Consider the following 27,900-nt stretch of genomic DNA (forward strand, 5'->3'; position numbering starts at 1 on the left):
AAACTCATTCCAACAATCTCATGTTACTAGTCACTGAGAATGTGTGTTAACTTGTATCTTGACAATTGCAAATATAAATACTGATGACATTTCCAGTTATGTACTGTTCGATAGGTATGATCAGGTATTGGTAGGTATTGATAGGTATGATCAGGTATTGGTAGGTATTGATAGGTATGATCAGGTATTGGTAGGTATTGATAAGTGACTGACTTGATGAAGTCTCCGTACTCCATCCAGAAAACACCTTCGCTGCTACCGTGAGCCATAAGTTCGTGGCGTAGGTGCTGCGGCCAATCAGACCACTCGTCCGACCAGGGGCCGTTCCACGAGAACCGCCCCCATGGGTTCCGCAGACGGAGAAGCCTGGAAAACAGACAAAGCCAATAAAAGAACCTTCTAGAACAGTGATTAGTAGTGGGTGTAATATTGTACTGTCTCAGTGATTAGTAGTGGGCGTAGTACTGTACTGTCTCAGTGATTAGTAGTGGGCGTAGTACTGTACTACCTCAGTGATTAGTAGTGGGCGTAGTACTGTACTGTCTCAGTGATTAGTAGTGGGCGTAGTACTGTACTACCTCAGTGATTAGTAGTGGGCGTAGTACTGTACTACCTCAGTGATTATTAGTGGGCGTAGTACTGTACTGCCTCAGTGATTATTAGTGGGCGTAGTACTGTACTGTCTCAGTGATTAGTAGTGGGCGTAGTACTGTACTACCTCAGTGATTAGTAGTGGGCGTAGTACTGTACTACCTCAGTGATTATTAGTGGGCGTAGTACTGTACTACCTCAGTGATTATTAGTGGGCGTAGTACTGTACTGTCTCAGTGATTAGTAGTGGGTGAACTACTGTACTGTATCAGTGATTAGTAGTGGGCGTAGTACTGTACTACCTCAGTGATTAGTAGTGGGCGTACTACTGTACTGTATCAGTGATTAGTAGTGGGCGTAGTACTGTACTGTATCAGTGACTAGTAGTGGGCGTAGTACTGTACTGTCTCAGTGATTAGTAGTGGGTGAAGTACTGTACTGTCTCAGTGATTAGTAGTGGGCGTAGTACTGTACTACCTCAGTGATTAGTAGTGGGCATAGTACTGTACTGTCTCAGTGATTAGTAGTGGGCATAGTACTGTACTGTCTCAGTGACTAGTAGTGGGCGTAGTACTGTACTGTCTCAGTGACTAGTAGTGGGCGTAGTACTGTACTGTCTCAGTGATTAGTAGTGGGTGAAGTACTGTACTGTCTCAGTGATTAGTAGTGGGCGTAGTACTGTACTACCTCAGTGATTAGTAGTGGGCGTAGTACTGTACTACCTCAGTGATTAGTAGTGGGTGAAGTACTGTACTGTATCAGTGATTAGTAGTGGGCGTAGTACTATACTGTCTCAGTGATTAGTAGTGGGCGTAGTACTGTACTGTCTCAGTGACTAGTAGTGGGCGTAGTACTGTACTGTATCAGTGATTAGTAGTGGGCGTAGTACTATACTACCTCAGTGATTAGTAGTGGGCGTAGTACTATACTACCTCAGTGATTAGTAGTGGGCGTAGTACTGTACTACCTCAGTGATTAGTAGTGGGCGTAGTACTGTACTACCTCAGTGATTAGTAGTGGGCGTAATACTGTACTACCTCAGTGATTAGTAGTGGGTGAAGTACTGTACTGTATCAGTGATTAGTAGTGGGCGTAGTACTGTACTGTATCAGTGATTAGTAGTGGGCGTAGTACTGTACTACCTCAGTGATTAGTAGTGGGCGTAGTACTGTACTACCTCAGTGATTAGTACTGGGCGTAGTACTGTACTGTATCAGTGGTTAGTAGTGGGCGTACTACTGTACTACCTCAGTGATTAGGTGGGGCTCATACCTGTAGCCTTGTACGTCCCGGACATCCAGTATGGAGTAGGCGTGGCGTGGGCGGAGCCCTAGAGACTCATAAACAGCATCGTCCACCTTCATGTTCCCGCCCCCACACGACGCCCCCATGAGGAAACTGAAACGATAGGAAAAGATCCATGTATCGCTTTATAAAAAGCATTCAAAATACACAGACAGACAGACAGACAGATAGACACGCACGCACGCACGCACGCACACACACACACACACACACACACGCACACACGCACGCACGCACGCACACACACACACACACACACACACCCCTGGGGGGGAAGAAAGTAGGACAGTGGTAGAAGGAATCAGGACAGTGCTAAAATGAAAGCTCAAAGCAACCCAGAGAACAACGGTCATGCAGATATTATGGGCTGGAAACCCAGAGTATGGTCGCCGTGGTTCTCAACCCCCCGTAGATCAGTGCAAGAGCTTCTTTTGTTTACTCTGTGATCCTCTTGTAAACATGGAACATGTAGCACAGTAATGAAGGCGTCTTCACCTCAGACACAACTGTGTTCATGAGAAGTGATTTCCTAACTAAGCAATTATGTGTACAGGGATGTGTGTGTGTGTGTGTGTGTGTGTGTGTGTGTGTGTGTGTGTGTAGTACTGTGTTTTAGGTGTGGGAAAATGCTGTCAAGTAAGATTGCCTTGTCAGTTAACAATACTGAACATAAGAGAAGTGTAAATCATAAATAGAAGTGTAAATGGGGCAGTCATGGCCTGGCGGTTAGGGAACTGGTCTTGTGACCGGAGGGTCGTGGGTTCGATTCCCAGACAGGCCATGACTGAGGTGCCCCTGAGCAAGGCACCTAACCCCAACTGGGCGCCGGGCTAGGGCTGCCCACCGCACTGGGCACGTGTGATCCACAGCCCCCTAGTAATCACTAGTGTGTGTGTGTGTTCTGACTGCACAGATGGATTAATCTATATGCATGTGTGTGTGAATGTACGTGTGTGTGTGTGTGTGTGTGTGTGTGTGTGTGTGTGTGTGTGATCAGATGCAAAGCACTTTGTAAGTTGCTCTGAATAAGAGCTAGGGGTGGGAATCGTTTACTATCTCACGATTCGATTCGATTCCAATTTAAAAAACGATTTGATTTATAAAAATTTCTGCTTCAGTCTATAAAATCTACATGATCTACTACAGTCTGCTTTGCAAGACAGAATGACAAATACAGAAAATAAAGTGTCTTTCACATTTAATTAACAAAAATAATGTGCTTTGGTAAAATAAAATGCTTTTTGTTGTGTTACCAAAATTCTTTAGCTTCATTTTGCAAGCTCTCAGGGCTGGCTTGGATGCAGTTCCACCGGCGTAACCGTACACAGCGTGGTCCCTGCTTTCTCTGTGGTTGCTTCTCGTTTAATGGTGTCTCGCCACCTCTCTCTGTTATGCTTTCTCTTTACTTTTTCGAGTATCTATCTCCTGTGTCGCTTCCTGACTCATCTCAAGTTTTCCCAATCCTGTATTTCTTCCTATCCGTTTTGCCTTTATTTTTGGGAAGGGTTTTATTTTGCTGCGGCATTTTTTGCCAGTTACTTCTGCTGGCGTCCTTGGTTTCGTTTTCGCATTGCATTTATCCGCGCTGTTTTTTAGTTACTGTTGTTATTTTGCTTCTTTCTCCTGTCTCTCTGCGGTTGAGTGTTATTTTCCACGCGTTGTATTTGCTATTTACTCCGTGCCCTCATGGTTTTTGTTTCTATTCTTCTGCGAGTTGAGTCTTCCGTGTTGTTTTGTTTGTTCGGTCTGGGTCGCTGTGCGCGTTTCCCTCTCGCTAATACATTTGACAAGTATCAAACGTCTTGCTCTTGCGAGCCGGCACTTGGGTCCACCCTTCTCTATATTTGTTTTGAAACTTTTCCGCACATGAGTGTGTCCCAGAATCTGCTGCGTAAAGTCTCGCTTAATTTTGTAATTACGTAACGCGAGACTTCACCACGACGACTTAGAATCGATTTTGGGACATTTAAAATCGATTCTGAATCGTAGTAAATGAGAATCGATTTTTGATATATGAATCGATTTTTTGGCACACCTCTAATAAGAGTGTCTGCTAAATGCCAAAAATGTAAATGAAAATGTGTACACATATGTACATATATATATATATATATATATATATATATATATATATATATATATATATATATATATTACACACACACACACACACACACACACACACACACACACACACAGTGAGGAAAATGTGTATTTGAACACCTTGTGACTTTGCAAGTTCTCTTACTTAGAAATCATGGAGGGGTCTGAATTTTCAGGAGGTTGTTCCCTAGAATCTCACAATACACGGTCATCCTCTCCTTAATACAGTGCAGAAAAACACCCCCAAAGCATTCCTCCACCCCCATGATTCACAGTAGGGATGGTGTTTTTGGGACGGTACTCATCATTCTTTGTCCTCCAAACACAGCGGGTGGAATTAAGACCAATAAGTTCTATTTAGGTCTCATCTGACCACAGAACTTTCTCCCATGACTCATCTGGATCATCTAAATGGTCATGGGTGAATTTAAGATGGGCCTGGACGTGTGCTGATTTAAGCAGGGGAACCTTCTGTGCCATACATGACTTTAAACTATGACGTCTTAGTGTATTACCCACAGTAACCTTGGAAACAGTGGTGCCAGCTCTCTTCAGGTCATTGAGCAGCTCCTCCTGTGTAGTTCTGGGCTGGTTCCTCACCTTTCTTAGGATCACTGCTACACCACGAGGTGAGATCTTGTCCAGTCCAAGGGAGATTGACCGTCATGTTTAGCTTCTTTCATTTTATAATAATTGCTCCAACAATCTATTTTCACCAAGCTGCTTGGCAATTTTCCTATATCCCTTTCCAGCATTGTGGAGGTCTGCAGTATGGTCTCTGGTGTCTGTGGACAGCTGTTTGGTCTTAACCATGTTAGTAGTTGGAGTCGTACTGATTATGTGGGTGGACAGGTGTCTTTATGCAGCTAACAACCTCAAACAGGTGCTTCTAATTTAGAACAATAAGTGGAGTGGAGGTGAACTTTTTAGAGACGGACTAACAGGTCTTTGAGGGCCTTTTTGCTGATTGGCAGGTCTTCAAATACTTATTTGCAGTAGTAACACACAAATAAATAATGAAAAAAAAAAACACTGATTTCAGGATTTTTTTAGATTATGTCTCTCACAGTGAACATGCACCTATGATGAAAATTTCAGACCGCTCCATGATTTCTAAATGGGAGAACTTGCAGTCACAGGGTGTTCAAATACTTATTTTACTCATTGTACATATGTACGTGTACATATATGTACATGTGTGTGTGTGTATGTGTGTTTATATGTACAATTGTGTGTGTGTGTATGTACATATGTGTGTGTATATGTACGTGTCTGTGTATATGTACATGTCTGTGTGTATGCGTGTGTGTATGTACATATGTGTGAGAGTGTGTGTGTGTGTGTGTATGTACATATATGTGTGTGTGTGTGTGAAAGTGTGTGTGGGGGGACACCCTACCCTGCCTCTTTGGAGCTGAGCATCTTGGCCCAGATGAGGTCTGTGTCAATGGGCTCCTCACGTGGGTTGGTGGAGCTGACCTGCAGCATGACGCTCTCACAGGGGGCGCCGGTGAGTGTGGCCAAGCCCTCGATGGCTCGACCCGCCTGCAGGGCGAAGTAGGAGCCGTGCAGCTTGGCCAGGGCCTTCTCAATCAGAGCCACCCACAGCTGTCTCCTCTGGGCCTGCAGACGGGGAGGGGGTGTGGCCACGAGTGGACACGCCCACACTTTAACAACACTCGGTGTAATGTCATTTAAATTTAACATACTCACACACACACACGCGCGCACACGCACACGCACGCACGCACACACACACACACACACACACACACACACACACACACACACACACCTGTGAGAAGAGCAGGTAGCCGTACTCATCACAGGGCAGCATGTCGTCCACCAGCACGGTGGTCCATGTTCCGTCCTTACACAGACGCACCTGGTACGCTCCCTCAGAACACATGGAGCGAGTTATCATCACACGCTCCACCAACTCAGGACGCTCCGCTAGCACCGCCAGTGCACTGAGGAACCTACACACACACACACACACACACACACACACACACACACACACACACACACACACACACACACACAAACACACAAACACACACAAACAAACACACACAAACAACCAACCAAACACACACACAAACAACCAACCAAACACACACACACACACACAAACACACACAAACACACACAAACACCAAACACACACACACAACCAAACACACACACACAACCAAACACACACACACAACCAAACACACACACACACACACACAACCAAACACACAAACCGCGTGCACACACACACACACACATGCGCATGCAAATGAGAGACTAAGATAACACTGGATCTCCATTACATCAGCTTCTGCTTGATTAGTCACGACCTGGATGTAAAGTGCAAATTGCTACTGCGATTACTAATGTCTACTTTCTGTTCACGATGATACTGCAGGTAACTAGTTATCAGCAATACTGGTTAAACCTGTTAAGCTGGATTATACGTGACAACTGACCTGGCCACATTGGTGGTCATATCAACTCGATCAGACACACACACACACACACACACACACACACACACACACACACACACACACACACACACACACACACACACACACACACACACATACAGTTCAAGACACAAAAACTTCACCCCATCTGCCTGTCTGTCTCTTTCTGAGCTGTACTACTAAAGTGAGTGAGTGTGTGTGTGTGTGTGTGTGTGTGTGTGTGTGTGTGTGTGTGTGTGTCTAAGTGTGGTATTGCTGGCAAGAACTTCTGATTCCTGCAAAACCAAGCACACACTGGAGAGATGTTCAACACAATGGTCACTGCTCTGGCCCACCACAAGAACCTTCACACACTCGTTGTATTTCTGTCTCTGAACGTCTCATTTTCATTCTGTCTCTGTTCTCTGATGAATGATGGAAAGTTCAGGGGGAGACTCACAGTTCACAGCCACAAACACACTGGACACACACACCTCTCTCTTACCAGCAATTTCCCAGAAGACCCTGCAGTATATCAGATGGGCGCGGTGTTCGGAACACTGACCACTTCACCCCGCGGTCCTTAAAGTTATTGCAGTTAATTTCATGTGGGCGGAGCCACTTTTTGATTCGCTGTTGGACACTGTCACTCTCAGGGAAGCCGACTGATTTGGGACCAGGAGGAAAGCTGTCGTCCACAAAGTTCACTGCGTTCTGCAAGACAGACATGCCCACACACACGCACACACACACACCACACACGCACACACACACACCACACACACACACAGAATGATTGAGGGAGCCGAGGCTTCCTGAGATAATTTTTTGATTCTGTAATACTGATGCCTAGTGCATGCGTGTGTGTGTGTGTGTGTGTGTGTGTGTGTGTATATAAGTGTGTGCGTGTGTGTGTGTGTGTGCGCGCGTGTGTGAGTGTGTGTGTATGTGGATGCGCGTGTGTGAGAATGAGAGGGAGCTGGGATTATTTTTGCCTAAATGGGCTGTATAATTCCTACTATAACTTCTAAAAATATACTTTTGACAGCCTCAGACCAGAGACACAGAGAAACAGAGAGAGAGAGAGAGAGAGACAGAGACAGAGACAGAGAGATCAAATGGAGAGAAAACACAGCGAAGAGTGAATGAGAAAACTGCATACACACATACAGTGGAGGAAATAATTATTTGATCCCTTGCTGATTTTGTAAGTTTACTCACACCCACACCCCCCCACAACCCCCCCCCCCTCCCCCACCCCCACACACCCCTCCCCCACCCCCACACACCTCTCTACAGAAGCTGACGATGTTCTCCCACAGTTCCTTGGCCTCTCCCTCGTCCGTGCGTCTGCGTTGTTCCACGTGAACGCTCTCCCGTCGTCGTAGCCCCGTGGCGGCCCTCCGCGTGCAGGCGTACCGCTGGGCCGTGTGACACGCCGCGCAGTGCTTCTTACGCCCCTCGTTCAGCAGCGTGCACGCCGGACACGCCCACTGGGACGGCCCCTTCTCCGGCCCCGCCCCCGCCGGCCCGCGGGACTGCGTCAGGTTCTGCGCGGGCGGCTGTTTGCGGGAGCAGGCGGAGCAGCCGGACGGCTCGGAGAAGCCGAGCAGCTTGGAGGAACCGCAGGCCGTGCAGTGCCCCGCCCCCGTGGGGTTCCGCAGCGTGCACTTAGAACACGCCCACGAGGTGAAGTCCGGGCTGGAGGGCGACGCCGGCGTGAAGCGCACAGACTCACCCAGAACGTCGATGACATCGCCGCCCGACCCCGCCCCTGACCCCGCCCCCGACCCCGCCCCCGGTCGTGACCCCCGGCAGGCATCGCAGCGGCCCGCGGACGACACGGACGGCACGGAGGGGGCGGAGCAACCGGGACACTTCCACGAGGGCGGGGACGTGACCGGTGCTGCCGGGTGGTTAGGCTCCTCCTCCTCCAGTACACTGAGGCGTTTGATTGCGTAGGATTGCTCTGTGGCAGGGAGGGGCTTGGGTTTGGGGGAGGGGCCTGTCGGGGGAGGCGTAGCCGGAGCCGTGGGATTTGGGGGCCGGCCAGGGGGCGGTACTTCCCGTCGGCTGCGAGGCACAGGATTGTTCTGCAGAGAAGAGAAGGAGGGGGGCAGGAAGGGGGTGGAGTTAGGAGGCGGAGACGGAGTCTCAGAAGGGGCTGAAGGCGGAGCTTCCTCTGTGAGGTCGATGAGCAGGGGGGCAGACGGTCCCGCGGTCGCCGTGGGAAACCCGGACACAGGCGTGCGAACGTCCGGCACCACCAGGGCCTCTGGAGGGATCTTGGGCAGGGACAGCTTGCGTGGGCCCCCGCACGCCGAGCAGGACATCGCCACGGGGGTGTTGAGCAGCGTGCAGCGAGGACACGCCCACCCACACACCTGGTCTCCGCCCACACTCACCTCACCGTTAGTCTCCGCCGGCCGAGACTCCTCGCTGGCCCGCGGGCCGCCGGGCTCCGAGCCGGAGGGGGGGTCTGAGGTTGTGGGCGGGGGCTTTGGGGGTGGGACGGGCCCGTTGGGGACGGTGGGAGTGGCTCCACAGACAGAACATGCCCCTGCGGCGTGGTGATTGGTCAGAGTGCAGCGTGGGCAGGTCCAGCGGACTTCTTCGGCACTGCTGAGGCGAAGGATGCGGTTGAGGTCGGGCTTCTGACGCGGCGCCTCACAGATGGAGCAGCGTGGAGAACCTCCTGGATTCAGGAACGTACAGCGACCACACGACCACTCTGAACTACGAACCACTTCTGCCATTGACCCAGGAGAGTGAGAATGACTGAGAGAGAAACAGAACAGGGCGAAGGTGAGTGAGGACAGGGTGGGGGTGAGAGAGAGAGACAGAGAGAGGGAGAGAGGGAGAGAGAGAGAGAGAGGGGTGAAGTGTGCTGTGCTGGGTAATCACACAGTGTGTGTGTGTGTTAGGAGAGGTTCACACAGTGTTTGTATGTGTTAGGAGAGGTTCACAGTGTGTGTGTGTGTGTTAGGAGAGGTTCACACAGTGTGTGTGTGTGTGTGTTAGGAGAGGTTCATACAGTGTGTGTGTATGTATGTGTGTGTTAGAAGAGGTCACATAGTGTGTGTGTGTGTGTGTGTGTGTGTGTGTGTGTGTGTGTGTGTTAGGAGAGGTTCACACAGTGTGTGTGTGTGTGTGTGTGTGTGTGTGTGTGTGTGTTAGGAGAGGTTCACACAGTTTGCTCACTCAGGTTACTAACTCCTGATCACAGGGCACTGAAGCTGTCTGGTATAAAAGGGGCATGAAATGAATCTGGCTCAGAGTAACATGAACCTCCAAACCTACTGATACAACGACTACACCATTCAAAAGGTGTTTGTGGAGATGCTACATCCCTGCATCCAGCACACACACTCACTCACACACACACACACACACACACACACACACACACACACACACACACACACACACACACACACACACACACACACACACACACACACACACACACACACACACACACACACACACAACGAGGTATTTCGAGAGCAGGTCCCAGTCGGTAATGACATCAGAACTGGCTCTGATTCCAGTCGACACCGTTTGTGTGTTTGTGTGTGTGTGTTAGGAGAGGTTCACACAGTGTGTGTGTGTGTGTGTGTGTCATTACTGATATCCCTCCAGTTCACTGAAAGGCTGCTGTTCATAAATAATGTAGTGTGTGTGGTGTGTGATGTAGACCATTAGCCACTGGCATGCCATGAAAATGTGAGATATATACCAGTCTCACATGGATAGAAGGAGATAGATAGATAGATAGATAGATAGATAGATAGATAGATAGATAGATAGATAGATAGATAGATAGATAGATAGATAGATAGATAGATAGATAGATAGAGATAGATAGATAGAGATAGATAGATAGATAGATAGATAGATAGATAGATAGATAGATAGATAGATAGATAGATAGATAGAGAGAGAGAGAGAGAGAGAGTCTACCACAGCACAGGGGCTACTGCAGCAGTTGGAGTTGATGGATTGATGGAGCGCTTCTGTCAATCTGGACAAATCCCGAACTCTAATCTTGCAGATTAAAGCCAGATCTCCGGTACAGACACCGTTCTCTCTAAGAAACAGAGCCGAACCCTACGCCAGTCATTATGATCACCTCAGGAAACTTGGACCTGGGAGTGAGTGCACTAAATGAAAAAAAGCTCAAAGCTTTCAGTTCAATCAGAACCATCGCACACACAACTGATCCCAGTTCAGATTTGATGTGAAATGTCTGATAGTGTCATTGTACCTATCAAACATAAGGTAACCATGACTACACTGGGACAAGCGTTCAACAAATAGTATGAAGCATTTAAAATGCAAGAATTCAGCACTGAATCGGGGACCAATTCCAACCAACACCAAACTCTAAAACCAACCCCAACACCCAAACACCAAACTCTAAAACCAACCCCAACACCCCAACACCAAACTCTAAAACCAACCCCAACACCCCAACACCCAAACACCAAACTCTAAAACCAACCCCAACACCCCAACACCAAACTCTAAAACCAACCCCAACACCCCAACACCAAACTCTAAAACCAACCCCAACACCCCAACACCCCAACACCAAACTCTAAAACCAACCCCAACACCCCAACACCAAACTCTAAAACCAACCCCAACACCCAAACACCAAACTCTAAAACCAACCCTAACACCCAAACACCAAACTCTAAAACCAACCCTAACCCCAACACCCCAACACCAAACTCTAAAACCAACCCTAACCCCAACACCCAAACACCAAACTCTAAAACCAACCCCAACACCCCAACACCAAACTCTAAAACCAACCCTAACCCCAACACCCCAACACCAAACTCTAAAACCAACCCTAACCCCAACACCCAAACACCAAACTCTAAAACCAACCCCAACACCCAAACACCAAACTCTAAAACCAACCCTAACCCCAACACCCCAACACCAAACTCTAAAACCAACCCTAACCCCAACACCCCAACACCAAACTCTAAAACCAACCCTAACCCCAACACCCCAACACCAAACTCTAAAACCAACCCTAACCCCAACACCCAAACACCAAACTCTAAAACCAACCCCAACACCCAAACACCAAACTCTAAAACCAACCCTAACCCCAACACCCCAAAACCAAACTCTAAAACCAACCCCAACACCCAAACACCAAACTCTAAAACCAACCCCAACACCCCAACACCAAACTCTAAAACCAACCCTAACACCCCAACACCAAACTCTAAAACCAACCCTAACCCCAACACCAAACTCTAAAACCAACCCCAACACCCCAACACCAAACTCTAAAACCAACCCTAACCCCAACACCAAACTCTAAAACCAACCCCAACACCCCAACACCCAAACACCAAACTCTAAAACCAACCCTAACACCCAAACACCAAACTCTAAAACCAACCCCAACACCAAACTCTAAAACCAACCCTAACACCCCAACACCCAAACACCAAACTCTAAAACCAACCCTAACCCCAACACCAAACTCTAAAACCAACCCCAACACCCAAACACCAAACTCTAAAACCAACCCTAACCCCAACACCAAACTCTAAAACCAACCCTAACCCCAACACCCAAACACCAAACTCTAAAACTAACCCTAACCCCAACACCCCAACACCAAACTCTAAAACTAACCCTAACCCCAACACCCCAACACCAAACTCTAAAACCAACCCCAACACCCCAACACCAAACTCTAAAACCAACCCTAACCCCAACACCCCAACACCAAACTCTAAAACCAACCCCAACACCCAAACACCAAACTCTAAAACCAACCCCAACACCCAAACACCAAACTCTAAAACCAACCCTAACCCCAACACCAAACTCTAAAACCAACCCCAACACTCCAACACCAAACTCTAAAACCAACCCCAACACCCAAACACCAAACTCTAAAACCAACCCCAACACCCAAACACCAAGCTCTAAAACCAACCCCAACACCCAAACACCAAACTCTAAAACCAACCCCAACACCCAAACACCAAACTCTAAAACCAACCCCAACACCCAAACACCAAACTCTAAAACCAACCCTAACCCCAACCACAACCCTACCACCCAACCCTAGATTAACTGACCTACTGACTCCTTAAACCCATTTGTCTCCATCAGCTGGTACTGACACTAACGTACCTACTGACCGCTAAGACACTGCAGCCTCAGTCCAGCACTGCTGACCAATCAGAGTTACCGAATTATCAACCAACACAAAGAAGTCTGGATCACTGGGACAACGACAACAGTCTAAACTACAAACCTATCGGGCCCTGAGACAGTACAGGGTCAGGCACCACAGTCCGGATGTAGAAACAAGCAGACAAAAACACTCCCAGCTGTTCAGAGAGAGAAGATTATGTGTCAGTGAGAGACCAGTGATATGGAGACAGACAGAGAGGACTATCTCTGAGAGACCAGTGAGGTAGACACAGACAGAGAGGACTATCTCTGAGAGACCAGTGAGGTAGACACAGACAGAGAGGACTATCTCTGAGAGACCAGTGATATGGAGACAGACAGAGAGGACTATCTCTGAGAGACCAGTGAGGTAGACACAGACAGAGAGGACTATCTCTGAGAGACCAGTGAGGTAGACACAGACAGAGAGGACTATCTCTGAGAGACCAGTGAGGTAGACACAGACAGAGAGGACTATCTCTGAGAGACCAGTGAGGTAGACACAGACAGAGAGGACTATCTCTGAGAGACCAGTGAGGTAGACACAGACAGAGAGGACTATCTCTGAGAGACCAGTGAGGTAGACACAGACAGAGAGGACTATCTCTGAGAGACCAGTGAGGTAGACACAGACAGAGAGGACTATCTCTGAGAGACCAGTGAGGTGGAGACAGAAGAGCACCTCCTCCTTCACTGTCACATATACGGCAAAAATTCACATTAAAATTAAAGAATATACTCACAAATTTTGAATTCTCCCCCAGTAACACATGCTACATACACACCACACCTCTCACTGTACATCACAATCACTACATACACACACCTCTCACTGTACATCACAATCACTACATACACACCACACCTCTCACTGTACATCACAATTGTTACATACACACCACACCTCTCACTGTACATCACAATCACTACATACACACCACACCCCTCACTGTACATCACAATCACTACATACACACCACACCCCTCACTGTACATCACAATCACTACATACACACCACACCTCTCACTGTACATCACAATCATTACATACACACCACACCTCTCACTGTACATCACAATCATTACATACACACCACACCTCACTGTACATCACTATCACTACATACACACCACACCTCTCACTGTACATCACAATCGCTACATACACACAACACCTCTCACTGTACATCACAACCGTTACATACACACCACACCTCTCACTGTACATCACAACCGTTACATACACACCACACCTCTCACTGTACATCACAATCACTACATACACACCACACCTCTCACTGTACATCACAATCACTACATACACACCACACCTCTCACTGTACATCACAATCACTACATACACACCACACCTCTCACTGTACATCACAATCACTACATACACACCACACCTCTCACTGTACATCACAACTGTTACATACACACCACACCTCACTGTACATCACAATCACTACATACACACCACACCTCTCACTGTACATCACAACTGTTACATACACACCACACCTCACTGTACATCACAATCATTACATACACACCACACCTCTCACTGTACATCACAATCATTACATACACACCACACCTCACTGTACATCACAATCACTACATACACACCACACCCCTCACTGTACATCACAATCATTACATACACACCACACCCCTCACTGTACATCACTATCACTACATACACACCACACCTCTCACTGTACATCACAATCATTACATACACACCACACCTCTCACTGTACATCACAATCGCTACATACACACAACACCTCTCACTGTACATCACAATCGTTACATACACACCACACCTCTCACTGTACATCACAACCGTTACATACACACCACACCTCTCACTGTACATCACAATCACTACATACACACCACACCTCTCACTGTACATCACAATCACTACATACACACCACACCTCTCACTGTACATCACAATCATTACATACACACCACACCTCTCACTGTACATCACAGTCATTACATACACACCACACCTCTCACTGTACATCACAATCACTACATACACACCACACCTCTCACTGTACATCACAATCGTTACATACACACCACACCTCTCACTGTACATCACAATCGCTACATACACACCACACCTCTCACTGTACATCACAATCATTACATACACACCACACCTCTCACTGTACATCACAATCGCTACATACACACCACACCTCTCACTGTACATCACAATCATTACATACACACCACACCTCTCACTGTACATCACAATCACTACATACACACCACACCTCTCACTGTACATCACAATCACTACATACACACCACACCTCTCACTGTACATCACAATCACTACATACACACCACACCTCTCACTGTACATCACAATCGCTACATACACACAACACCTCTCACTGTACATCACAACCGTTACATACACACCACACATCTCACTGTACATCACAATCACTACATACACACCACACATCTCACTGTATATCACAACCGTTACATACACACCACACATCTCACTGTACATCACAATCACTACATACACACCACACATCTCACTGTACATCACAATCACTACATACACACCACACCTCTCACTGTACATCACAATCACTACATACACACCACACCTCTCACTGTACATCACAATCGTTACATACACACCACACCTCTCACTGTACATCACAACCGCTACACACACCACACCTCTCACTGTACATCACAACCGCTACATACACACACCACACCTCTCACTGTACATCACAACCGCTACATACACACCACACCTCACTGTACATCACAATCATTACATAGACACCACACCTCTCACTGTACATCACAATCACTACATACACACCACACCTCTCACTGTACATCACAACTAGGCCTGTGTTGAAAAAAATCAATTTTCCGATTCAGAATCGATTCGCATATGACGATCTGATTATCGATTCGTACGTCCAAAGATCGATTTTTTAGTGAACTTTTACCCCCGCCTCGTCACTGAATTCACGCAGGCGTGCTCGGTCTAACTAACTGTAAAACGACTTGGCGTCGGACAGTGCCGGTAATGACGATAGTCAAATCGGAAATCTAAAAACAGAAGGACAGTTTATCCAGTGTCAGTGACTATTTACAGTTAGTCCGTGTCACTGACCGTTTACCCAGTGTTTTTACAGTTTAAAAAAAGTTTAAAATGTTCTTGTAACGTTGGGCGCAAGGCGATGGACGAGACAGAATCCTTTGCACTTTCCAAATCGTTACGTTTATTACATTTACCAAAGCGCAGACAGCGCACATAAAACACGTTTACATAGAACATGTGTGACTCAAACAACAACGAGCACAGGACGCTGCGCGAGCGCAAATTAAATAGACAAACCACATCAACCCCACGTGATTACGAGACGAGCCACAGGTGAGGACTATCACAAGACGCACCCGCACCCACGGAGATACACCGACGTAGACGATTGGACGCAGACGATGTTAACACGCCCAAAACGGAGGGGTCGGGGACCGTAACGTGAGAGTTCTGTTCTTATATTCTCACTTTAAAGAAAAATACACGTTTACATTTTATACTTTCAGTTTATTAAGTGTGAGCACTTTAAAAATAAAAATGCATTTGGTAGCAACAGCTTTTGGGTGAATTCTTAATTATTTCAATCATAATAATAATGCACTGGTTAGTGTCCCAGTAGGAGCCCACTGTTGCAGATATAGACACCTCAAAGATGTCCTCTGTTTATTGTCCTGGATTACCTTTCTTGAAGGTAGATTTTATGACCCTTTTCACCAGTCTTCCAGCCATCAGTAACTACCAACTACCAGTAACTATTTGCTGATTAATATCGATATAATACTAGTTTTAACATGTTGCTTCTGTACACAGTCAGGAAACAGCTCAAATACATTTTTAATGACACTAAACCCCGAATTGGATCGAATCGGATCGATTAAATCGGATTAAATCGAAAAAAAATCGATTCCTAATCTTCAGAATCGGAATCGGATCGATTCTTGGAATTTGAATCAATACCCAGCCCTAATCACATTATGTTATGCTATTTACGCTACTTTCTAATAGTTTGATCTATTTAATTATAACATGGTCACTTTTTATTTTATTTTGTTACTCATGGCACTCGTCAGGTTTAGTTCACATTACTGTAGCTGGTAGTCTTTTATTTACCTGGACTGAATTGAGAGAGGGGGCCCAGGAGAGAGCAGGACAGGGTGTGTGTGTGTGTGTGTATGTGTGTGTGTGTGTAAAGGGAAGTTAACGCAGAGGGGAGGTCAGACATGTTCAGGAAGGAAGAAACAGATCAGGCTTCAGTTTAAAATACAGCAGTGGACTACAAACATGGACGACACCAAGTTAGTCATCCTTTTATTTGACCTTTAACCTTTACTGCAGCAGTGCTCTATAGCAATACTAGATACAAGGATGCAGCTGTGTGTCTTCCTCTTGTATAGACACATGAGGTTAAACATATTCAAGGTGTGAAGGTCAGAGTCAGGGTAAAGGTCAGGGTCAAGGTCAGGGTTACCTGAACACTTGCAATACTCAATGAGCTCAGGGAAGGATCTGAGAATTACACACGCTAGTCTGAGACATTCACACACACACACACACACACACACACACACACACACACACACACACACACACAGAGTTGAAGAGATACACATGCATGCACACAAGCACAAATGCACACACACAGTCTCTATATTTCATGCTGTTACCACTAAGGTCTGAATAACCTTGCTAAACTCATCAAGGCCTCTATGTATGTGTGTATGAGAGAGAGCGAGAGAGCGAGAGAGAGAGAGAGAGAGAGAGAGAGAGAGAGAGAGAGAGAGAGAGAGAAAGAGAGAGAGAGAGAATTTACACTGAGCTGGCTGCTAGATTGTGATTGGTGGAGGAGACCAAAGCTTGTTGCTATGGGGACAAATACCAGCAGCTCCATAGAGAGACTATAAGACACCAGCAAAATACACAACTCTACAGAGAGTGAGACACCAGCAAAATACACAACTCTACAGAGAGTGAGACACCAGCAAAAATACACAACTCTACAGAGAGTGAGACACCAGCAAAAATACACAACTCTACAGAGAGTGAGACACCCCCAAAAATACACAACTCTACAGAGAGTGAGACACCCCCAAAAATACACAACTCTACAGAGAGTGAGACACCCCCAAAAATACACAACTCTACAGAGTGAGACACCAGCAAAAATTCACAACTCTACAGAGAGTGAGACACCAGCAAAAATACACAACTCTACAGAGAGTGAGACACCAGCAAAAATACACAACTCTACAGAGAGTGAGACACCAGCAAAAATACACAACTCTACAGAGAGTGAGACACCCCCAAAAATACACAACTCTACAGAGAGTGAGACACCAGCAAAAATACACAACTCTACAGAGAGTGAGACACCAGCAAAAATACACAACTCTACAGAGTGAGACACTAGCAAAAATACACAACTCTACAGAGAGTGAGACACCAGCAAAAATACACAACTCTACAGAGAGAGACACTAGCAAAAATACACAACTCTACAGAGAGTGAGACACCAGCAAAAATACACAACTCTACAGAGAGTGAGACACCAGCAAAAATACACAACTCTACAGAGAGTGAGACACCAGCAAAAATACACAACTCTACAGAGAGTGAGACACCAGCAAAAATACACAACTCTACAGAGAGTGAGACACCCCCAAAAATACACAACTCTACAGAGAGTGAGACACCAGCAAAAATACACAACTCTACAGAGAGTGAGACACCAGCAAAAATACACAACTCTACAGAGAGTGAGACACCAGCAAAAATACACAACTCTACAGAGAGTGAGACACCAGCAAAATACACAACTCTACAGAGTAAGACACCAGCAAAAATACACAACTCTACAGAGAGTGAGACACCAGCAAAAATACACAACTCTACAGAGAGTGAGACACCAGCAAAAATACACAACTCTACAGAGAGTGAGACACCAGCAAAAATACACAACTCTACAGAGAGTGAGACACCAGCAAAAATACACAACTCTACAGAGAGTGAGACACCAGCAAAAATACACAACTCTACAGAGAGTGAGACACCAGCAAAAATACACAACTGTACAGAGAGTGAGACACCCCCAAAAATACACAACTCTACAGAGAGTGAGACACCCCCAAAAATACACAACTCTACAGAGAGTGAGACACCCCCAAAAATACACAACTCTACAGAGTGAGACACCAGCAAAAATTCACAACTCTACAGAGAGTGAGACACCAGCAAAAATACACAACTCTACAGAGAGTGAGACACCAGCAAAAATACACAACTCTACAGAGAGTGAGACACCAGCAAAAATACACAACTCTACAGAGAGTGAGACACCCCCAAAAATACACAATTCCACAAACTATAAGACACTACCAAAAATACACACACATACACAAACATGCACAATCATTCTGATAACAAGAAAAAACATTTCTCTACAGTACCGGGGGAGATTAGAACATAGTAGGAACACACACACTTCAGGGTCCATCATGAAAAAGCAGTTCACCTCTAACGCTGTCTGGTTGATCAAGCTGTCTACAGCTCCCCCAAACAGCGTTTGCTCAGTGTCTGCATGGTGGTCTAGAGCCTCTTCACGGCAGGGACAGACACACCTGTGTCATCTCCTGGACACCTTTATATTCCTGCTGATATGGTTCACATAACTGACTTCGCAAGGTTGACATTTTTTCCTGGTTACAGAGGTTTACTGACTAATGTTCAACAGGAGTTTAACGTGTGATGTCACACCAAAGAGAAAATTCACCAGGAAAGATCAGCAAGACCCGCCAGACTCCAGTACCCAGCATGTTTATGGCAGACAATGAACTCCATTTCCCAGCATGCCTAAGGCAGATAATGGATGGCCACACAGCATCCCTGCCCAGGTGTGTCAGTGAAGGAAAAATAAATACAGGAGTGTATCACAGACTGGAGGGACCATGGCTTTAACAGCGCAGCTTTAAGGAACATCCTGTTCTAGACTAGATACACACACACACACACACACACACACACACACAACTCCAAAGGACAGCTGTACTGAGGCGACACAGGACTTTTCTTCAACACACACACTTTAAGCTAAACTGGTGCAGTATATTATTTATTCATATGTTCAAGTTTTCAGTCTCTTCATATAAGATCATCAACACACCACCAGGCCACCGTAGCCCATGACTCAGCAATACAACACGCTTCCTCCTCCAACACCCTAGATCACCTGCCCTCTGAACTACAGCTCACACACACACACACACACACACACACCCCCACACCTACACACACACACACACACACTCAAACACACACACGCACACGCACACACACACGCACACCTACACACCTACACACATACACACATACACACCTACACACCTACACACATACACACATACACACATACACACCTACACACCTACACACACCTACACACACACACACACACACACACACACACACACACACACACACACACACACACACACACACAGTCCCAAGGTTCTATTGTGGTATAATTCTTGGTACTGTGAGTTGAGGGATGTTTTTAAACAGAACTTTGTCTTAAGTGCTAGCGCTAGGAGAAGCTAACAAAACCCAAACCACAAATGCATGGAGATCTCCACCCTGCTAGCATGTTTAAATACAAGATCTCCACCCTGCTAGCATGCTCTAACACATGTGGAGATCTCCACCCTGCTAGCATGTTCTAACACATGTGGCTACTCTTTAATGTTATTGCAACATGGCTAAATGGAGGATGTGAGATTCAGTTGGAACAGAGTTCAGAATTTATTATTCATTCAGAAGGTTAATTTTTAACACATATTTCCAACCTCCCTGGTTGTTCACACCTGCTGTTTAAGCTTTCTGCACAATAACTACTGGTGAGAAGCTAACACATTAGCACAGCTGCTATACACACAAACCTCACCGGACTGCTAAAGACACGTGGAGAAGAACAAACACGAGGGAAACAGAACCCAACAGCACCACACTCGTCTGGATCCTGCCTGAACCAAACACATCCAGACAGTTCATAAAGGATTATGTCACAATATGACTGGATTATGTCATAGTCTGACTGGATTTCAAAAACACCAATCACAAACCACTCGCAGCTGGGAATCTTTCAGATTTGGTAGCTATTAATGTCTAGCATGCAGTGATGGGCCAATGAGAGGAGGGCCAGTGAGAGGAGGGCCAATGAGAGGAGGGCCAATGAGAGGAGGGCCAATGAGAGGAGGGCCAATGAGAGGAGGACCAATGAGAGGAGGACCAATGAGAGGAGGACCAATGAGAGGAGGACCAATGAGAGGAGGACCAGTGAGAGGACGACCAATGAGAGGACGACCAATGAGAGGACGACCAATGAGAGGACGACCAATGAGAGGAGGGCCAATGAGAGGAGGGCCAATGAGAGGAGGGCCAATGAGAGGAGGGCCAATGAGAGGAGGCCCAATGAGAGGAGGCCCAATGAGAGGAGGCCCAATGAGAGGAGGCCCAATGAGAGGAGGCCCAATGAGGAAGCTCACTGTGGACAAAAAGTAAAGAATGTGTTGCTAGTGGAGGTTAGATGTGCTAAACCATACATGGGTTACCTGTACTCTCTGTGGTGTGTGTGAGAGATATACCTGTGTGTGCTATAGTGTGTGGTTTTGACCGTGTGTGTGTGATGAAGACTGAACACAGCCACACTACTGGAGCTCAGGCTCAACAGCAGGTAAACAGGATCTCTAGCACCAGATGTCTGGAGTAGTCAGAGCAGCTGACGTTCTGAGTGACCTTCTCCATCACACCATCCACCTCTGTGGAACAGTGTGTCAGTGAGTGTGCACACAAGTGTGTGTGGGCTACCGTCCCTCCTTACATACTATAGTGAGGGGCCGTGTGTTAGTCTGGTGGGTGTGTGTTGCGTCTGAGACGTGTGCATTAGTGTCGTGTGTGTGTGTGTGTGTGTGTGTGTGTGAGAGAGATACCTTCGCTCTCTGTGTGCTACAGGGTGATGCTGGCGGGTGATGAAGGTGGTCCCCCACACCGGGCTGCTGTGGCTGTTTCGTAACCAGCCCACAGGGGGCGCTGCAGGGTACGGTGTGCTGCCAAACCCATGGTCCGAATCTGTTTCCGCTGTCAACGACGACGCAGAACTCCCCATCGCCACGACGACGCCAAAACTGGGCCACACGCGTCCCACCCCGCCGGTCCTGCTCACGTGTCACGTGTTTCCAAACCTCTCCTCAGTCCGCCCGGATTAGCAGTTCCCATTTATACACACATCTCTGCTCACACCGCACACACACACACACACTACAGAGTGGCGTGTCCGTGCATGACTCCTGCGAAGAGACTCGGAGAGACGGCAGGTTAAATGTCTCCAGCTCACCCCCTTCAGCTGCGGTTCACACGGGACGTTTCCCAGAATTCTGTGATGCTGAAGTCCTCTCCTTATTTGACTATTCCCGTTTGGAGCAGGCACTGGGCTGGACGGCCTCCACGCTGGGAGGACTCTTCGTCTGAGGGTGGCCTGCTCAGAGTGAAAGGGCTTCACCACAAAACACAGGGCGCCGTGTTCGAGCGGAGGCCGTCGGTGTCTCTGAAGCGTGTCCGTTTGGGTTGTGAAGCGTCTTCCCCAGTACAGTAGTCTACTCAACCTGATCTCTGACGGCATGCAAACAGCTCATCTCACTGCAGCTGCCCGGGGATTAACGACACATCACGTCCAGTGTGTGTGTGTGTGTGTGTGTGTGAAAGAAACACACGGAGACTAAATGTGTATGAGGACTCTAGAGGACAGGGTGTCCCTCTCTGACCGGGACAGTGGAGACACTAAATGGACCAGATTGGCGCATTGTGTTGAAATACCTCGTTATCTTCACTACATGTGCCGGTATTACCGCAGTTCACTCGGTCAGCAGCGCTGTATCGCACCGCGGTAATCCACGTCTCCGGTACCGTCCTAGTCCCGCGTGTGAGACCGTAGAGTCGCCCGGTGCAGCCCCGGTAGTCCCGGTGGCTACACGGTTATCACGGGAGGTTCTGACCGGCGTGATTCGCGAGGATCGAGGCTCACACTCGGATCGGTACCGCGGGCGGTATATAAACCCAACGCCAGTGCGGCGGGTCGGCGTGAATAACGGGCGCTGTGCGGCTCGGATGAGCCCGTGTCATGGTGGAGGCCCCGCGCTCCTGCACGGATCATCTCCCCGGGGACGCACTCGGGTTCCGCCCGGTCGTCCCGTGCTGCGAGCCGACCATTTACGAACTACAGGACGAGCCCGGACCTCCACACACACCGCAGGACTGGACCGGACCTCCACACCGGGCCGAGCCGCCTCAGCTGTCGCGGAAAACGTGTCGGTGTCTGCCTGCTTCAAACCCGCCCGGTACCACACGAGCCTCTCCCGGTGCCGTGGACGCTGTTCTTCTGGGCAGGACCGGTCCCGTCCGTCGCGCCGTGTTCATACTTCCACAACAGATCCGTTAGTTCCGGTAATACTCCGTTAATACTCCGTTAATGCTCCGTTAATGTTCATCCTGCATGTAGGTCGCTCCAAACCCACCGACACACCGCATAACTGCACCAGCGTGTGTGTGTGTGTGTGTTTATGCAGAGACCGTCTTTCACTGCGTGTGACCGTTCCTGTTTTCCCCTCTGAAGTCTTCTCTCTCTCTCTCTCTCTCTCTCTCTCTCTCTCTCTAGCTCTCCTTTCGCCGAGTATTCCTGCGAGTCAGCAGTGCGCATGCGCAGAAGCTCACTCTGTCGTCCAGCGGAGAACAGGGCTCCGTTCAGGAAACTCAAGAAGCTGCTTCCTAACACTCTCCTCATTCAGGGTGCACACGTGGGACTCTGCTCCTCTTCTGGAGTGAGGACCACGGAGTGAAGAAACAGAGGGTGACCGTGCCTGCAGTGTGATGTACTCTCTCACTCTCCCTCTGTAAACCTGGGGTTTCTGGGCTCCGGGGGTTTTATATTTTAGGACAGGTTTGTTTTGTGGCAGGACGACAGCAGAGCCAGAAGATGTTTAAAAGTGTGGTAGCACTAAGGTGCCGTTTATAAACAGCCTAGTAACATTGAAGATCTTACGGGTTAAACAGAAACACACTACAAACGCCACACACGGTTGACTCTGGAGAGACCCACCGTGAGCTCTGACCACAACAGTAGGACGCAGAGAGGCGCTAGATACAGCAGTCACTGTAGTTACTGCTCCGATACTGAACACAGAGCAGACACAAAAGACACCAACATCATATCTCTCTCACTCACACACTGCCCATCACTGGTCACAGCAAGCTATGGGCCATTGATGTAACTCTCTACATTGTTGACATACACAGTCAAGCATAAATCACACTCTAACCACCCCCCCCCCCCTTTCATTTTCTCACACACACACACACACACACACACACACACACACACACACACACACACAGAATTTGGTAATGCTATGAACCAATACCACAGACCTGACCCAACAGGCCTTTCAAGAGCTCAGTCTTTTCAACATGCATGCATGCATGCACACACACACACACACACACACACCCCAGAGACTAACACATACCCTGGAGACTAACAAACACACCCCAGACACTAACACAGCCCTGAGTCCAAGAGACACCCACACCCACACGTGCGCGCGCGCACACACACACACACACACACACACACACACACACACACACACACACACACACACACACACATAGCTGCTTGCCATACAAGTCTGCTTCAACCCGCTTTTTTCTGTCTGAATCATGTCTGTGGCAGGTGTTACTGAGGAACAGGTGCCACCAAGTCAAACTGTGTGTGTGTGTGTGTGTGTGTGTGTGTGTGTGTGTGTGTGTGTGTGTGTGTGTGAGAGAGACACTCCTCTTGTCTCTACAATGACAGACATCTACTCACACACACAGACACTCACACAAACTGGTCTGTAACACCTGTTCAACCCTATGGGAGAAGAAGACGAGGGCTAAAAGGAGTGTGTGTGTGTGTGTGTGTGTGTGTGTGTACTGGACGATCACATGTATCCCAAACCAACAATGGGCTTCACAGCGGTCGGATTTGCATACGGACACACATACGTTAGGCCCTCACACACTCTTTGTCTTTCCCAACACACGCGCTTTGTAACCGCAGTCTAATTGCCCCTCACACTCCAGCTGTTCATGCCTGAGAAACAGCGCCAACGACACACACATCACTACCGGACAGCAGAATACAGCAGTTGTACGCAAAATTGCGAAATCTCAAGATTCACTTCCGCTTGGAATCACGGAGATCAATGAGACAAAATGCAACACACCCAAAGCGTAAGACAATTAAACAAGTTTCAAGGTTTACAGGACACAAAGACTCTTCACTTAAAGGGATATAAGGGACAACACAGACTCTTCACTTAAGGGATATCAGGGACAACACAAAGACTCTTCACTTAAGGGATATCAGGGACAACACAAAGACTCTTCACTTAAGGGATATCAGGGACAACACACAGACTCTTCACTTAAGGGATATCAGGGACAACACAAAGACTCTTCACTTAAGGGATATAAGGGACAACACAAAGACTCTTCACTTAAGGGATATCAGGGACAACACAAAGACTCTTCACTTAAGGGATATCAGGGACAACACACAGACTCTTCACTTAAGGGATATCAGGGACAACACAAAGACTCTTCACTTAAGGGATATCAGGGACAACACACAGACTCTTCACTTAAGGGATATCAGGGACAACACACAGACTCTTCACTTAAGGGATATCAGGGACAACACAAAGACTCTTCACTTAAGGGATATAAGGGACAACACAAAGACTCTTCACTTAAGGGATATAAGGGACAACACACAGACTCTTCACTTAAGGGATTAAGGGACAACACACAGACTCTTCACTTAAGGGATATAAGGGACAACACAAAGACTCTTCACTTAAGATGTTCTGTAACTCCTAAGAAAAAGTAGTAGCTGTTTACAAGCACACACTGTCAACAAACAAACAGGTGATAGACAAGATGAACAGGAAAATAAAATCTCAAGATTCACTTCCGCTCGGAATCACGGAGATCAATGAGACAAAGTTCAACACACCCAGAGCGTAAGACAATTAAACAAGTTTCAAGGTTTACAGGACACAAAGACTCTTCACTTAAGGGATATCGGGGACAACACAAAGACTCTTCACTTAAGGGATATAAGGGACAACACAAAGACTCTTCACTTAAGGGATATAAGGGACAACACAAAGACTCTTCACTTAAGGGATATCAGGGACAACACAAAGACTCTTCACTTAAGGGATATAAGGGACAACACAAAGACTCTTCACTTAAGGGATATCAGGGACAACACAAAGACTCTTCACTTAAGGGATATCAGGGACAACACAAAGACTCTTCACTTAAGGGATATCAGGGACAACACAAAGACTCTTCACTTAAGGGATATCAGGGACAACACACAGACTCTTCACTTAAGGGATATCAGGGACAACACACAGACTCTTCACTTAAGGGATATCAGGGACAACACACAGACTTCACTTAAGATGTTCTGTAACTCCTAAGAAAAAGTAGCAGCTGTTTACAAGCACACACTGTCAACAAACAAACAGGTGACAGACGAGATGAACAGGAAAATAAAACAGCGACTAACATATTCCACTTCTTCATGGACGGAGTAAAATGATAACAGTCCCTTTCTCGTTCGGTCCGCGTTAACGCGGCGAGTCGCGCGACCTACCCGAGTGTCGGCGCGGGAAGCGCGAGCGCGGCGTCTCTCAGGACCCGGTTAACTTTTCTCCCCGTCTTCCGAAAATAAACAACTTATTCCCAAATGTCCTCCAAAACAGTGCGCTCAAACCAACACTCATCACGTATATTACCGCCCGTCCCGCCGGTTGGTGTCGTGTCGTTCGGGCTTTAGTGGAATACTTACTTTTAGTTTATTTCTTTGCGCCGTGTCGAGTCGGGATTAATCTCGCTCGTTACCTCAGACAGCCCAGGAAGGAGGCGACACGGAGCGAAACAGAAAGAGCCGACCGCTGCCTGCGCAAATCATCCCCAGAAACCAGCTGCGCTCGGCATCATTGTTCGCAAATTGCCTTGAAGAATATGAATTTTGAACGTCATTTCCCAGAATGCACTCGGCGTGCTTACGCGAACACCCGGATGTGCTTGACAGCCACGGCAGGAGTTATTCTGCGAGGTCGTGGGACTAGGAGTTAATCCAGAGTGGAGAAACCTCCACATAATCTGGAGCCCAAGAGGTCTAATTTATCGCTCACAACGTGTTTGTGAGAAATTGTACGTAGAACAGGTGAACATAGTGTGGGAGTGTACAATCAGGTGTAGTGTATACCCATATAAAACAAACGTATATCCACTCATCAAGGAGGTTTTGTGCTGGTCTGGATTAATAGTCCACTAATACAGAACACGTTGAATCTGCTTCCCTCGGCGCTATTACTGCACATGCGAATTACATTTTCACCTTTTCTTCACCTCTTATTATTGTCTTTGTGGCGTGCAGCGCCACTCTCTGGACAGACATAGGAAGTACTGCAAGTAATCCGATTACCTAAAACGAGGTGGTAGGGCAAATACTTACATAATACATTATAAATATATAAAACATCCAGTGGTGAAATAATGGGAAGTTGAATCAGGTCAAACTGGTGTATATTTTGAGTCAGGTGTACATTTTATTTGATCATTATTTAGGCAGTATTACTTGGTATTGTGCACAGTTTAATGTTAAATGTTGATATTTCTGACCTGTATCTGTAGTGTTGGAGTACGAATCACCTCATTACAGTTGCAACCTTAAACACAGAGCCAAAGCTGCTCAGTGGAGATTAAATGAGGTTAATTTACTATTTTGTTTAACATTGTTTAAATGTTTGTGCTGATTCCTACATAAGACACTATAACTGCAGACAAGCGGCAGACACCTTGTGACATGAATCCACATCAAACAACAAGAATCCACATCAAACAATATAAATGTTGAATTCAAAATGAATGTGTTTTGTTGTGATACTGTAAGTATTTTGACATTTTAAAGCCCCTTTAGACATGATGAACCCTCCTCAGGGGTAATGAGGTTTACTACTG

General features: G+C 47.0%; 1 protein-coding gene across 3 annotated transcripts in view; it reads right to left on the minus strand.

The window, feature by feature from the left end:
- The window catches only part of capn15 (calpain 15), a 35,067-nt gene extending 8,103 nt beyond the window's left edge, over positions 1–26,964 (minus strand). Inside the window, exons 1-8 of one of the 3 annotated variants that reach the window (XM_076986743.1) lie at positions 21,756–23,516; positions 8,861–9,233; positions 7,745–8,548; positions 6,961–7,169; positions 5,795–5,978; positions 5,399–5,622; positions 1,864–1,989; positions 214–366 (exon numbers count right to left, since the gene is read on the minus strand). In XM_076986743.1, coding sequence (XP_076842858.1) covers positions 214–366; positions 1,864–1,989; positions 5,399–5,622; positions 5,795–5,978; positions 6,961–7,169; positions 7,745–8,548; positions 8,861–9,233; positions 21,756–21,931 — 2,249 coding nt within the window. In that variant the 5' untranslated portion in view covers positions 21,932–23,516. Of the gene's footprint in view, positions 1–213; positions 367–1,863; positions 1,990–5,398; positions 5,623–5,794; positions 5,979–6,960; positions 7,170–7,744; positions 9,234–21,755; positions 23,517–26,722 lie in introns of those variants that run through there. The other 2 variants (XM_076986742.1, XM_076986741.1) reach the window with 2 other exon arrangements.
- Positions 26,965–27,900: the final 936 nt, after the last annotated feature.

The sequence above is a fragment of the Brachyhypopomus gauderio genome, unplaced genomic scaffold, assembly GCF_052324685.1.
Source record: "Brachyhypopomus gauderio isolate BG-103 unplaced genomic scaffold, BGAUD_0.2 sc49, whole genome shotgun sequence".
Classification (NCBI taxonomy): Eukaryota; Metazoa; Chordata; class Actinopteri; order Gymnotiformes; family Hypopomidae; genus Brachyhypopomus; species Brachyhypopomus gauderio.